This window comes from Amaranthus tricolor, chromosome 14 (genome assembly GCF_026212465.1).
Source record: "Amaranthus tricolor cultivar Red isolate AtriRed21 chromosome 14, ASM2621246v1, whole genome shotgun sequence".
Taxonomy (NCBI): Eukaryota; Viridiplantae; Streptophyta; class Magnoliopsida; order Caryophyllales; family Amaranthaceae; genus Amaranthus; species Amaranthus tricolor.
The window spans coordinates 11724167-11740252 of NC_080060.1; the positions used below are offsets into that span (position 1 = coordinate 11724167).

At 35.4% G+C, this 16086-nt stretch overlaps 2 protein-coding genes across 2 annotated transcripts; one reads left to right on the forward strand and one right to left on the reverse strand.

The window, feature by feature from the left end:
- Positions 1-994: 994 nt before the first annotated feature.
- On the reverse strand, positions 995-7044 carry LOC130799670 (uncharacterized). The gene is made up of 12 exons (XM_057662845.1): positions 6164-7044; positions 5059-5261; positions 4760-4957; positions 3895-3966; positions 3676-3771; positions 3495-3574; positions 3324-3399; positions 2963-3173; positions 2677-2873; positions 2181-2283; positions 1998-2087; positions 995-1912 (listed from the first exon to the last, which is right to left on the reverse strand). The coding sequence occupies exons 1-12, from the start codon at positions 6702-6704 to the stop codon at positions 1161-1163; spliced, it is 2619 nt and encodes an 872-aa protein (XP_057518828.1). The 5' UTR covers positions 6705-7044; the 3' UTR covers positions 995-1160.
- Positions 7045-12841: 5797 nt separating this feature from the next.
- LOC130800057 (pentatricopeptide repeat-containing protein At3g29230-like) lies at positions 12842-15561 on the forward strand. Its single transcript, XM_057663402.1, has one exon. The coding sequence runs from the start codon at positions 12968-12970 to the stop codon at positions 14894-14896; it is 1929 nt and encodes a 642-aa protein (XP_057519385.1). The 5' UTR covers positions 12842-12967; the 3' UTR covers positions 14897-15561.
- The last annotated feature ends 525 nt before the right edge of the window (positions 15562-16086 follow it).

Consider the following 16086-nt stretch of genomic DNA (forward strand, 5'->3'; position numbering starts at 1 on the left):
TAGACTTGCACAAACACCAATCATTTAAAATCATGGGCTTAATATGCAAGAAGAACACGATTAGCTAATAAAGGACAATATCACGAGATGTTAGGAAAATTAATCTAGTTTTCCCCTATTCATCCTGATATAGTATATGTTGTTGGAGTAATGACTTGATTTATGCACCAACCTCAAGTTCATCATATGGCGGTTATAATTAGAATCTTGTCTTAAGGTATCTAAAAGGAAATAGTGGAAGAGATATCGTATTTAGAAAGAATGGCCTACACATATGCAGACTGGGATGGACATCGACATGGGAGAAAATTAGCATTTAGATACTTTACTCTCATTGTTAAAAACTTAGTGACATGAAAAGGCAGAGTTTCAAGCGGTTGCTAAAGAAATAACATAAATTCTATGACTTCTAAAGTTATCATTATTCTTGTATATATTAGGGGTGTATTCCTACTCACAAATCAACACACACTATTCATAAGCCTAAGCTTTTTCTTTACTTGCTTTCGAGCTTTAGGCCCACTAATGTCCATGTAAAACTGCGATCGAAAGGAAATTAGGCAATATAAATTTTCACTTCTTAAAGAGGTCTTAGAAAAACTGACATGAGCAATCTATAATTGGAAGCAAATTGACAGTATCCAGGAATCTGAACTGATGGAGCTAACCAGTAGCACACAAACCAGCTCCGCATCTTCGATTATGCAGTCATACACAAAAAGTAAGCAATTCCTTGAATGGAGTTTTATTCTTCGTTCATACACACTCCTTCGTCTCATGAGTTGGCAAAATTTCTTCTAAAAGATCTTACACATAGAAATAAGATGCAGCAAACTCAATGGAACAAAGGAAATGTGAAACATCTTTTTAGCGGTGAGCTGCAAACCACAACGAAGACACCTTTGGCGATAGCTTTTCGAGTAGCCTCGTTAAATCCTTTTACTATATCACTGCCGGAACTAAAATATGAACACAGATGTTCTTACAGTACATATTTACAAAAACCTCTGGTCGAAAACCGAAATCTTATTGTCTACAAACAGGACGTAAAAGCAACCGATTTCTAGCAAACTCTAATTTGTTTCTTTTCTAAATACGTATACTCAAATCCAGTAAAGAAAACTTATTATCTACAAACAGGACGTAAAAGCAACTGATTTCTAGTACTTGGTAATGTTGAAGTAAACGTTATAAGTTTCATCTTTCAGTGCGAATAAAGGTTCAAGAATATAGCTCCTTCTCAACCCTTTTGCCAAGAAAGTCATAGGATGATACCTCTTAAAGCCCTCGTTCCATACGAAGCTCGTTGTCTCCTTAAACGTAGAATCCAACGATGATCCATTTGTGCAGCTTAACTTCACATTTACATCAGATTTCGAGTACTTAATGGCAGTATATACAAAACAACCGTGATTAGCTTGCAAGGAAATGGTTCTATTATCTCCATTCAATCCCTCAACAATGAGAAAATAAGCCGATCTTGTATGATCAATAGAGCGTTGATCCTCGATAGTGAGCTCTTTATGTGCTTCTTGACAATGGTAAGACACAACCATTCCAGGACGATCAAAAGGTTCTAACATGGCCGATTTACCAATAAAACCTTCTTTCCCAACAATACCCATCTTCGAAATGAGCCTAAATGTAGCATGCACATACGAATCATTTTCCGCTTGAGGAGATTCTTGCATTTTGAGCACTTGGTTCTGGTTGGACAGGAAGAATTTGAAATCTCCATTCGCTTGTACAAGAGAAATCAGTTGCGAGTTGTAGCTAGCTGGAATTGCGGATATCCAATCTGAAGGAGCATTTACTGGCCCAGTTTGAATGTCATACTCACCATCAGATAAACCCGCAAGCAAGAACGGTCCGTACAAGATTGCTTGAAGGGAAGAATAAATTGGTCGATCATCTGTAAACGTAAATAAGCCTGATTAAGTTGAACCATTCTCGTGTACTGACCGATTTGTCAGTGGTTTGATATCATAGAACAGTACCTTGTACAAATTCTGTTTTGAGTATTAGAGGAAACTGTAGTGCAATTTCGTTTGCGGTCCCCCAGGTTCTAGATAGTGACAGAAAACTACCTGCCCAAATCAAGTATATATCTGTAAATTTGAACAAAGTTTTGACTTAAAGCCTTTACTTATTGGGACTTTCTGATGCACGTAAATACTAACCTGGGTTTGCAACAAGTAGAGGATCTTGATTTAGAGTGGCTTTTAAACCAGTCGAAGATGTCCAAGAAGGAATCCGCAAATTTAAAATAGACACCCCTGAGCCCTGAATCAAGGAAATATATATTGTTAGTGCTTGTTCTCCTTGTTGGAAATACTTCACATGTAAGGAAGATCTCAGATCACTAAATTAGTGGGTTGTGGACTTGCATATAATGTTTGGTGGATAATCCTCCTATAACCATACGGTTTTGGGAAAGATTGAACCTCATCAAGTGTGTATACAAGTCAATGGTCATTACCTGTGGGTTTGTGGGCCCGAGCTCGTACGATGATTACGTGACGAATTGTCACGGCCTAACACTCCCCAACTACTAATAGATTCAGTTCACTTCAGCCTTTAATTGTCCTAGAGAACAGGAACTAAAAATGTAATCTTATCCAGCTAAAAAGGCCACTAAATCTAAGAAAAATGGCTAGCAATAGCATGTAGTTTTACCTTCTTGGCTGAAACTTTGATTTTCACATTGAGGCTTTGATCGCCTGAAAAAACATTATCTACAACCTGGATTAGTGAAATCCATCTAGATGCCCAATCAAGTGAGGTAGATATATACTGAATTACATAAAGCTGAGGTACTTTTCCATCCTCTTCAAAGTAAATGGAATCTCCTAACTTTGAAAATGACTCGATCCCTTCACAAAATTAACAAAGGCAAAGAAGGAAACTGAGAACACCTCAGCGGTGAAACCAAAACATTTCGGTCGAAAGTACGAGTCTAAACCTGTTCCATAACAGCACCAGAAGGAATTCTCCGGAGTTCCCCAACCGTGATAACTTCTTCCTTTGGAGACTCCATGACCTAGAGGAAGCATATATATCATTACTCCAGGTATGTTTCCTTTTTGTATACTTATGATGCCATTTGTAAGTGCTCGCTCATATGAATCTGCATAAGTCACTTCCTTTGTCCCTCTAAACAGGTTGCGGGAAACCTATGGACATCATATGAAGGGATCGAATACCCATATCATTAGATTATAATTCTAGTATCAAATTGCTCAATAAATCAAAATATAAATATACATTTTCTTTCAAGAATTTCGGGTTTCATAAACAGTCTAGGAAGAAGCATTCAAAAATACCTTTAACATATTGTAGGTCGTACAAGATTCTTCGGTTTCGGTGTGTAGCTTATCACCTAACCTCTTTGGGTCTTGCCTGAGGGAATCATATTTCTCTTCTTGAGTAATAGTGGATAAATTATTATAACATCGAACAAAGGATAAATACAAGCTAAAAGAACGTTACATTACCAGAACTCAGACACTGAAGTTCCTCCTGTTGCAAAACTATGGGTCGAGTTTACAACATCCATGAAAAATGCACTCATTCCCTGCTCAATCTTTTTTTGGTTAGCTTCACTAAATTGGAATCACACCTTTTAATATTTAATTTGATATTGATCTTTTTGACCAGAATCATACATCCTCTAACCTTGTATAGTTCATCCCCGGTTAATTCATACCGCATTTGAGCACCAATGACAATTGGAATGTGAGTGTTTGCGTGAAAACCTGATATATCATCAGCCTTCAACAAGAAAAGATAGTCATATAAGTATTTTCCAAATGATTTAAACACATAAGAGGTAGATTACACAAAATATTCATTATCGTTGGAAAGGCCAACCAAAATTTAATACACATTGAATACCTGCATTGCAAGAATTCCTAAAAAGCACGGTTTGTCGAAAAGATGAGCTAACAATAAGTGCTTCTGATCACCCTGCATGCAATTATTAAAAACCAGTCAATATAAAAGCTAGTCAATCGGTTTATTAATTGAAAAAGGAGTAAGAGTCAATTGTTCTGGCATAATGTTAAAATTCTTCCATCCTGCAGAGCTGCACGCCTGGACGGCAGCACCTCGGGGGCTAGCACTGTATTAATAATAGTAACATCAAACATCTGTAGCACCGGAGTCCGGACCCAATCTACTTCCTGCTCCCACGATTTGAAGTCGCTACAACACGGCAATGTTATATATCTCCCTAATCCCTAGTGAGTCAATGACAGGAATATCTGTGTATTTCTGTTACTTAATATGGTTTGGACGTGAGAAGTTAATCATTGGCATGCTTTAGGTAATAAGTGACTCGGGCTTGTATAATGCAAAACTTTGTTACTTGGACTCGGGTACTGATGTTGGATATTGGTATGTGTCCAAGTGTCGGGTACGTCTAAATTTTCAATTTTACGCCTAAAATGAAGAGTATAAGTGCCGTACCAATGTCCAAGCATCAAGGATCGGACACTGGTACGTGAAGCAAAATGAAGAGTTCGAGTTACATAGATGCAAAAATAACAGTATAATGACTACACAAACCTGATGTACTTAAACTGGTCATGACTGCTAATAAGCATAATAAACCGATTTCTTCTTAATTATACACAAGCCTGCATGACATAAGCCAAGTTCTTCAAACGAATCTAACATGCAACTTTCAATAAATCCTTGATATACAAGTAAACAGCAACGACACAATGTACAACTGAAAGAAAGAATGGTATTAACAAACCGTAAAACTGAATAACTGATATAGGACATCATTCATGCCACCAGTTTCTTCATTTAATGAAACCCAATGTCGTTCAATGCTGTAGTTCCTTATCACATCCTGCACACGCTTGTAGAAATAATCAGCCATCCAAGTCACCATCTTAAGAGCTTGAGAACTGTCGGCAAGTTTATACTGTTCCAAGAGACCTGCCATAATCTGCCATAGAATAACTATAATATACAGAATAGCTGAGAAGGCTTAGCAAACGAAATGGTAACATGATTGTATTATGAGGTTTAATTAACAGTGATGAGTACCTTGTGAATAGTATAATAAGGTGCCCACACAGGCTTTAAGGCTTCAAATCTGTCAAAGAACTCAGAAGGAAATGCTGAAAGATATCCTGTTCCCATTTGATCCTGACACTCCTTCAGAACAGTTACAAGTGATTTCATTTTGTTTCTAAGGGTATTATTGTGAGTGCTTGCCCACATCTGTGCCGTTGCGCTCAAATAATGACCTTCATCATGCATTACAGAATTAGAGCCCTCACTTTACAATTCACAATGACAACATAAAATAACATCATCATCATCCCAATGAGTCCATCTAGAGGCAGGTTCCGGGGAAAGTGGAAAGAAGTCAGACCAATACCCTAACATAAGTTGCCCACAATTATCCCCCTCAATCATCGTCATCATCATCATGATCATCCCAATGAGTGCATGACTCGCGATCGAAGAGAGCCCCCAACTCGAATTTTGTTAACAAAAAATAACATGATTTTGTTAAATCATGAACAAGATTTCATATAACCTAATTCATACCACAAAATATACTCCTATAACATAAGTACCCCACAATTATCCCCCACAAAATCTAAATTCACCAATGCTATTTGGCTCAGTTGATAAGAGCGAGCCAATTCCCTTCAAAAAGTCACATTTTGCACCACTATCGATGTGAGGGTAGTGTCCATAAGTACCTAAGTCTCCAAAGAACCAAGAGGCATGCCTGTAGTCGACCCTACCTGAAGTTTTTATTTTTTCTAGAAAGAAGTCCAAATCTTGGAAATGTTCTTTTCACATATGGACTTACTTTCCTTACAACTTATATTTATTTAGTGAATTTATCAAAAATCTTTTAATAGAAACACCATAATCATGTTCCATATTCTATTAAATGTTACCCATTCACAAGATAATAATATCCTAATCACCCAAAATTAGCCAAATAGATTAAAGCTCACTCGTTTCGATTCGCAATTGGTAGATGGATTGATGAACTAGGTAACACTCTTTCTACTAATACTTGTAATCAAAGAGCAAAATAAGAACAAACAAATATACAAGTAAATCAATATCATGACATGATAATCAAAAATTCAAATCATAAATAAGATTCCAAATTAAAAGTCCTAACCCACAAAATGTCCACGAAGCTCAATAGTGGGCGCTTCCCATCCGCCATATGGAGTTCCTAAAGTGGATAAACCAGCAGTTTTTCTGAAGCTCCAAACCAAACTATCAACATCCAACATTAGCAAATACTCTAAATTTGTTTGTTGAGCTTTCCCATGTAATGAATCAGGGTTTAATCTCACATTATGCATTGAAATTTCCTTAAGAAAATTCTTGTTTTTTTTATCAGAATACTTGATTTTCTGATACAATATATTCCATCTTGATTCATCTTCTTCCCTTAAAATTCTTCTAGGAAATAAACTAGACCAAGAAGATTCCTCAGTTGGAGTCAAATGAAAATGATCATTAGACATCTTATTCATCATATCTAGTTTCCATGTTTCATTTCTTGATGTCAAAAGTTCATATCTCAAGGTTTTTGATGAGAGTTGATTATAATTAAGACTATTTGTACATTCCTTAGCATCATAAACATGAAACCCAGATAGGAAAAGCATAGAAATTGCTAGTAAAGCATTATTGCATGTATAAAAAGTCATATTCTTTTTACCTTTGAAGAATTACCCAAAACCCCAGAAGCATAATTTGATCAAAGTCAGAGTTGTGAGATACTTCCACAATTGAGCGGAAAGAATTGGTCTAAGGTTAAGGCATTCTGTGGGTATTACTAAGGAAGAACCTCTTTTTCAGTTGCGGAATTTGTTGAAAGAGAGAAAGAAGAATCAGATATGCAAGTGAGGGTAAAAAGAAGGAAAGCAAAGGGCCAAAGTGCATGACAATTTAGCAGTCGCAGATGTAGGGAATCAGTTTAACCAACTGTTGGCTTACTACTTTTTTTTTTGATTGGGTGTTGGCTTACCACTCACTTGGCCGGGACATTGCCCAACACCTAGATTTTATTGGTTTCAAGAGGTTAAAGCTATATTTAAAAGCGGTTAAGTGCAGATGTCGGTTAGAATTGAATTCAATTGTGATCTGACTCGATCCAAGGGAAAATCCAATTTGAATCTGAAGAAGAAAACTCTGACAATGAGTTCTATAATATGATTTGAATTCAAATCGGATGTGGTTCTCAGGAAAAATCTGATAATCGGACTAGAATACGACTCTAACCCTACTCCGACTTCGATTTGACCCGACATCTGACTCCCACTCTAGCTCTGGCTTGGTCCAAAATCAGCCATTTCATGTTACTATTAGTCGTTACATTCAATTGGTCATCATGCTCCTTCTTTATAAGCTTGCCTTCACGAAGTAACACCATATTCAACCCCAAAATTTTGGAGAGAGAATAAAAAAACTTTCACAATATCTTTAATTTAGTGAAAATCTTAATAATTTTAACAGGTATAAACTCTAATTCCTCGTTTTCTCGAAATGCTGGATACATTTCTAGAAATTATGTGAAATAATGTGAGCATGGTTTTGAAGTAAAGTTGCAAAGTGCGAAAAAAGGTTCTCGGACTGGTGAGAACTTTTATTCGTGTCCAAAATGAAGAGGAGATAGATGAAGACTTTAATGAAAGTTAATAAAATTTTTTAATTAGAAAAATAAAAGGTGTTTGAATAAATTAAAAGAAAAAGGGATTTACCTGTTGTAACCGGTTCTTTGAAACAAAGGTTCATTCACTAAAAAAGCTATGCAAAAATTAGATTATTTAAAATTTTTTAAAAAGTGGGATTATTAGCAAAAAAAGGGGCAATAGTTTGGATTATTGAGGACAATTTTTCCTAACAGATATTTTATGCAAATTGTTAAATTTCAATATTAAAAGATGATAGTGCAAATTTTAATAACGGCAAGCGCACGGTTGACGTGTAGTCGCGGATCGAACACAAGGAGGCGAGTTAATCAATTTGTTTGTTTTATGATTACAAGACACGGATTAAGAAATTGATATGATGGGGAAACTAATACTAAGATACAAGAACTAAAGCTAAAACAACAATTAATAAGAAGATAAGAGTGATATAACAAATTCTAGAGAGTGGGGTATCACCAAATTCTAACATGAGAGTAGATCACTCTCATGATTGTATGAAACTGAGTCATTAACATAATTAAATGTGATTTAATTAATCTCAAGCTTTCGCTCTATTGATTAATTCGGTTTAAGACCAAACTAGTGTTAATCCTCAAACTTCTGTTTTATTGGCTAAACTAGTAGGAATTTAACTTAAATATATCTCAATCCTAAACTAATCCTAATCTCAAACTTCCGTTTTTTTGAAAAGGTTAATAAAGATATATAAACTGATATTTATTAAGCATAAATTTAATTATAGACTCAAATTCACACAATGAATCAATAAAACGTCATCTCATGCTTCAAATTAGGATTTATGCCCTAACCCTAGAGAGGAAAATTACTCTCTAGACATTACAATAAAGAACATGTAATAAACAATAAATAAACTCTCAAACAAAATACTAAACATGAAGATAATAGATAGACTCATTACATAAAAGTAAATGCTAAAGCTGTAAATAAAGAAAACTTACTAATGAAAATAACATAAATGGAAATGGCAAGAAATTAAATGTAACAATGGAGTTTTTACTCAATAAAAGATGATGGAATAACAAAGGAACAATAATGAAAACTTTGAAAAACTAAGGGCAAAAACTTCCACTTACAAAAAAGAAACTAACTCAATTTATAAAAACTGCTAAAAAAAATGTAACCACTGCACGTCAGGGGAAAAAGCCGAGTCGGCGGTGGAGGACCTCAATAGGAAACCCGAGTCGGCTTTTGATGAAAACACAGACATATTTTTCCGAACCTATAGCTGACTCGGCGGCAGCTTTTTTCCCACAAAAGCCGAGTCAGCGTTTTGTGCTGAAAAATTGCAGCGAATTCAAATGGTCACCATTTCTTGCTCAATTGTCAGAATTGGACATATAATATACTGTTGGAAAGCTCTTGAAGTCTAGTTTCCAATGCCACAAACCTTGCATTAATTTAATCTTTCTGTCAAAAGTTATGACCAAAAGAGTGAGCATATATCAAATTTCACTTTAAAACTTTTGCATTTTAAACACCTTTCAACTCTTTTGCCCATCTTCAAACGAGAAATAATCTCCTTAGTAAACTCCGCCATCATTAAACCATAAGAATTATGCTTAAAAATGATCAAAACCGCTCAAAATCAACATGAATAACCAAAATGGGTAAAGTAGCATAATTCTTCAAAATAAGCACGAAATTACTAACGACAACCATCATTAAGGAGTATAAAATGATATAAATAAGTGCAAATAATCGAACTATCAAACTCCCTATATATTAATGTGCATGTTATGCGAATTTTCTATCATAAGATTTTACAAAATCTCACCAATTAATTAGAGAGTACATAGCTTATAGTTGATCAAGTTTGATCCATCAATTATTACAAAAATTAATCAGAAAACAAAGATAGATTAATCAAATAACACAAATTTAATTAATGGTTAAAAGGATTGACCGTCCAATAGCACGTAAGTTAAATCTATCTAGATCATAACTATAATTTTGATCGATGACTATTCAAATAGGAGTATTATTTAATGTTCAATTAGATTGACAAGACATTTAAGTAATAAGTACACAGAAGACTCTTAATTAACAAATCCAATATTTTGTACTCAAAACCAGTTCGAACATACATCTGAAATCGTAAATGCACAAATCAATGTATAGTTATTTATAATCACTTACACAAGCACAATAAATATTTTTATTTTGACTAAATTAACAAATAGCTACTTATTTGAAAGTTGTTATGAATCTACGTACGGTTTAAAAAAAATTATAAAAAGATCTCATAATCCGACTTTCCGCCATTTCAAGTCCAAGCAAAAGATCAAATATTCAGGCAAACTAAATGGAACCCCTTGGTTAACAGTTCTACGCTCGCTGAATTTGAAAACAGATGGGAATCGATTGTGGCTACTTGGTCGACTAGGAATAGAAAGGTCGTTCGATATTTGGTTGGAACATGGATTCCACACAAAGAGAAATTTGTGTGTGCAAGGACGAATGACTGTTTACACATGGGTAACTAGACTACCAGCAGAGTTGAAAGCCAGCACTCGTCTTTCAAGTACTATCTTGGTAGCGGTAATAGCTCATTTGATACCCTGTTTAAAAGGGCACACGCACAAATAACAAATCAGCAATCGAGGATCCGACAAGCGCTACAGGAATCCAAGAAGCAGCTGACAATTCATATAGACATTTAGAAACACATTTTCGCAGCATGATTTCTCTTTGGAATAGACTATATGGAGTATAACCACCACAAGGTAATAACACCACTGAAGATGCACTCAATTTAGATAGTCCATAGTACAATACTATATATTGATTTAAGAATTGTATTTATTGTATAATTATTTATGTTACCTTTGTATCTAGATAACATTCAATATGTATAAATAAATATGTTAATAAAAAATGTAAAAAGCATTGATGTAAATTAATAGAAACAATTCGAGTAGTTTAGAAATACAACACATGGGAATAGCCTGTACAAAACCCAGGTGTCTGACTGTCCTCTCAGACAGGCAAATACAATTCGACGATATCAAAACAGGTGATACCCCGATAAAGGCGGTGCATGCATGCTCATTTAATAATGCCCTAGGAGAAGGAATGTATGGAGTCTATTCCACCTGCTTACAAGCGAAATTAACATAAAAAAAATAATCTAAAATTAAAAATAAAAAGTATAACAATGTGTGATGTGATGTATAAAACCTGAGTCTCTGTCATAGAGCCCAATATACTCCTACAGTCTCTCAGCCTGCTGAGCTCAAGAACAGGCTTCTGTGTGGACCACATCTCCGCCCTCGCTTGTTAGGCACATCAGCATGACGAGGATGGCAGCGGGCCGACAAGTACTCGTAGATCCGTGTTTGTAACAATGTAAGACAACCAACAATAGTCTTTCATCCAACCCTAGACGCCATACCCAGTTGCCGATACAAATACGTCAGTGTCACTGCACCCCAAGCAATCTTATCCTGATTGACATTCACAGTAAGTATAGGGTGAGGTCGCATTCCAACTCTAGTTTTATCCATCAACAGTGTTGAACCCACAATAGCCATATAATAGGCTGTAGAATGTGTCTCTAAAGACTAAGACCGGTGGCACATGTGCATAATTTCACCAACGTTGATGTTTCCGCTAGTGAAGTACCCTTTCCTTCGCAGCTCAGACATGGTGGGTTCTCCAAATAGACTGGCCAGCGCGAGCTTCCACTCACCATCAGCAGGTTCAGCTGGGAGTGAACCTTCAATACCAATACCTAAAATACGTTGCACGTCGTGCAAGATAATGATCATCTCTCCCCAGGGCATGTGAAAGGTGTTGGTATCCGGCTACCACCTCTCCACAAAGGCCGTAATTAAATCACTATCAATGTGCTAGTGCATAATGTATGGCAGACGACCAAGGGGAATGGCAGGTAAAACTCCGTACAGTTCATCAGACATATCTTGCAGTCTGATGATCGCCTCCAATGACTTCTTCCTAGTACGACACTCCAAAATCGGAGGCGTACGCTCAGAGCCCTCAAAAATAACCTTAGCTATGTGCCCCCCGTAGCTGGGTATCAAGGAGGAGTTAGTGGTGCCCCCCGTAGTTGGGTAACCCCCCTCTCAGTAAGGTCAGCCTAGAACTATTTCTGCTCAACAAGCTTCAAAAAAACTCTTTCCTCTTTCTTGGTTACCATCCATTTACTACAATTTTGATCATTTTTGATTAACTATTAATAATAAAATTAAAATAATAAAATATTACGTTAAGTTAATTACATGAATAAAAAATAATAATTAATTAACATATTAATTCATGTTTGGAAACAATTACTTAATTAACATTAATAAATTACCGCACTAAAAAGAATATTAAATTAACTTTAATTACATTAATAATATTAATTTAATTAACATTTAGTAATATAGATTATTAACAAATAATATAATTCATACATATAAATTAATAAACATTTAAAAATAATAATTATTAAATTAATAAGTTAAATTACTAAACTTTTAATTAATATATTATATTATTTTATAATTATTAATTTAATATTATTATTATTATTATTAATTTTCAAAATAATAATAATAATAATAATAATAATAATAATAATAATAATAATAATAATAATAATAAATTAATTATTATTAAAAATATAATTTATTAACATAAATATAAATTAATAACATATAAAACGCAAAAATTTAAAAAAATTTTAAAAAAATATACGAAGAAGGCAGTCGCGCGCGACTCAACTGCGGTGGAGTCGCACAAAACGCGCGACTGGACCGCGGCTCAGTCGCGCATTTCACGCGACTGGGCCACGGTCCAGTCGCGCACGACTGCCTCCTTCGTATAATTTATTTTATTTTTTCCTTTATAAATTTTGGAATGAGATTCGATTAGAAATTACCTCGAATTATTGTTTGCGTTTTGAATTCCTTAGCTTTAGCTCCACAAATTTTAAAGTTATGATTAAATATTTTTAGAGTGATAAAAGTGTTATTAATTGAAATTGAAGTGTTTTATACAAATTTTAAGTCCAATGGCATTTTCATCATTTCATTCAAATAAGAATGCCGATAAAATAAAAAGAATTAGCAAAGTATAAGAATTTGGTTTAATTTCCATTCCCATCTCAAATTCCCACCCAGCAAACATCCCTTACTTCTTTATAGCTCTCTCCAAAATCTTTTGAAAAACAAAATGCAGACCAAAAACTAACTCTAAACAGATCCAAAATCTTTTATCACAACATATTTGATGGAATGATCACTGTGAGAAGATTGATCAAACCAAAAACATCTTTCACTTTTCTTTCTCTCCAAAAACGCCTCAAATCCCAGAAATTTTCCTTAATAACCCCTCCAAAACTCTTGTCTAATCTCAAATTTGGATCCTCAGATATCAGCAGTAATGAAATAGCAGAAAATACATTGACGCTAAACCACCCAATTCTCAAAAAACTAGATGCGTGCTCTAATCTCAAACAATTTTATCAAATTCACACTCAATTAATCATCTTAGGTATCTTTCATCACCCCCTCACTGCTAGTCGTGTCATAAAGAAGCTTTCTTATCTTCCTCATAATTTGAACAATGCTGTTTTGCTCTTTGAAAAGCTTGAAAAAGTTGATGCTTTTATGTGCAATACCATTATTAGAAGTTATTCGAATTTGGGTTACCCAAAAAAAGCACTTTTGTTTTATTATCATTATTTGATTGGTGGGTTTATAGTCCCTAATCATTACACTTTTCCCTTGATAATTAAGTTGTGCGTTGAACTTAGATTGGTTATAGATGGAGAAAAGGTGCATTCACTGGTTTTGAAATCCGGGTTTAGTTTGGATTTGTTTGTTAGGAATTCTTTGATTCATATGTACTCAGTTTTTGGAAGAATGGGTGATGCAGAGAAGGTGTTTGATGAATGTTCTGAGTGTGATTTGGTAACTTGGAATACTATGCTTGATGGGTACGTGAAGAATGGGCAGTTACATACTGCCTGCAAGTTGTTCGATGAAATGCCTGAAAGAGATCACTTCACTTGGAACTCCATACTTGCTGGCTATGTTGGGGTTGGGAATATGGAGGTAGCAATAGAGTTTTTTAGTTCAATGCCTGAAAGAGATGTTGTTTCTTGGAATTGTTTGATCGATGGGTGTGCGAGGGTAGGAGACGTCTTGGCTGCTCGCGAGTGTTTTAATCGAATGCCAAACCCTAATGTAGTGTCCTGGAATACTATGTTGGCCCTTTATGTGCGTTGTAAGAAGTATGATGAGTGTGTAGCTTTGTTTGATAGTATGATACAAAGAGAAGTTCAGCCGGATGAAGCTAGTCTTGTAAGTGTTTTAACAGCATGTGGCCATTTGTGTAGGTTAGATAGAGGTAAATGGGTCCATCACTATATAGAAAGTAATAAGAGGATTAAACCTGATGTTTTGCTTTCTACAACCCTTTTGACAATGTATGCAAAATGCGGGGATATGGATACAGCTAAATTTGTCTTTGATAGTATGTCTAAGAAGAGTGTTGTGTCATGGAATTCCATGATTATGGGTTATGGTTCTCTTGGTCTTGTAGAGAAAGCTCTTGAAACATTTCTTGAGATGGAAAATAGTGGGCAGATACCTAATGATGCCACTTTCACTTGTGTTTTAGCAGCATGTGCACATTCTGGCAAGGTCTTGGAGGGATGGTGGTATTTTGATGTTATGCATAGAGTTTACAAGATTGAACCGAAAGTTGAGCACTATGGTTGTATGATTGATCTCTTTGGGAGGGCCGGTCTGCTTAACGACACACACGAGCTAGCAAAAGATATACATTTAAAGGGAGGAGCAACTTTATGGGGAGCTCTTCTTTCAGCTTGTCATACACATTCAAATATAGAGCTTGGGGAGTTTGTTGGAAAGAGGCTGATTGAGCAGGAACCGGAAGATATTGGTGCTTATTTGTTGTTATCGAACATTTATGCTGCGCAAGGGAGATGGGAAGACGTCGATAGAGTAAGGAGACTCATAAAGGAAAAAGGTTTGCACAAAGAAGTAGGGTACAGCAAGGCCGATTTTAGTGTGGGTGAACTAGATTACTCTGCGAAAGATGGATCTCGCCATAGAAAAAATATGATTCATAAAATGTTGAGACAAATGAGTTCCCAACTTAAGGTGTCAGGGATTAGAACGCCAAGGACAGGGTAGTGTTCGACATGATTCTATTGTTAAAACTCGGCAGTTCTGATTACTGGAGTGTAGGACCATGATGACATAAAGGTATCCAAGAAAAGTACATGATGTAACAAAATAATGTTTGTGGATCACAGTGAGACCCGAACAAACAAGCTAGTCTATCTTATCAATTATCCTGGATATTGCCTAACATTATAACTTTGCAAGGTTTCCATGTCAATCTGTGGACAAACGGTGATGGTTCGCCTAGCCTGAGAGCTATGAAGGGAACTTTTTCAGCATAAATGTTCTTTGCTAAGGCGATACCCTCGTTTTTAACGGCTCTTACCTCTTGACCCAACGACAAATGTTGAGGTAAATCATGGTATTTCAGCCGTCTTCTAGGAGAAGGAATTGAACCTGAAGCCCAGAAGGAGCCACCCTACATTAAAGTGATGAAACAACCACATAATGGTTGTTAGAATTTGAAGTTGTGTTTTTGCGCAAAATGGCCTCTGATTAGTGATATAAGGAGATTCTGCGCAATTTTTTTTAAGTAAATAAGGCAAAATCTCAAACTTTCAACTATCCATATGCATGACTAGGGGAAAAAAACGATTTAGCCTCAAACTTTTTACCTTGTCGCGCATTACCATGATACCTATCCTTATAAAAATTGCACAAACATTCTGTCTTCACTATTGCCTATTCTGACTTTTTTGTTTTCATTTGCAAATCTTACTGATAATCTTTCTGGCTGCAACCTATTTATCACTTGGGATAAGGGTATGATTTTCAATATTCTATCTCTCCTCGAACCTAATAATAACTTTTAAGAGATATACCGATTATGATGATGATTCAGTTGAATTTCGTCGACTACATTCATATGATACAATTACAAATAATCGCATAAGCATATATAACTATTGATGACTATATAATAGTATAATTTACAATGCAACACATTCATTTATAATTTGCATTCATGAGGCAAAGGTTTACGTAGTTATTTGGTTTGACAATATAATTATAATTATAGTAAAATGAGTTATTAAACGATATGCACTTTTAATCAATGTGAAGTTGTTGGTGATGTCTGCCACGGAAACAACTTATTTGTCAACATTGACAAGCATAGGCGACGCCACATGGGGGGCTAGGGGAGGCCCGACCCCCCCTTGTTGAAAACGCAATCCTTTGTAATATTTGCTTTCCCCCTT

Excerpts from the sequence above, each read along its gene's own strand:
- LOC130799670 (XM_057662845.1), bottom strand. The coding sequence starts at position 6,704 with ATGACTTTTTATACATGCAATAATGCTTTACTAGCAATTTCTATGCTT. Across the intron at positions 5,262-6,163 it reads GCTTCGTGGACATTTTGTGG|GTCATTATTTGAGCGCAACG; the intron begins GTTAGGACTTTT and ends TGCATGATGAAG. Across the intron at positions 4,958-5,058 it reads CTTATTATACTATTCACAAG|ATTATGGCAGGTCTCTTGGA; the intron begins GTACTCATCACT and ends ATTCTATGGCAG.
- LOC130800057 (XM_057663402.1), top strand. The coding sequence starts at position 12,968 with ATGATCACTGTGAGAAGATTGATCAAACCAAAAACATCTTTCACTTTT.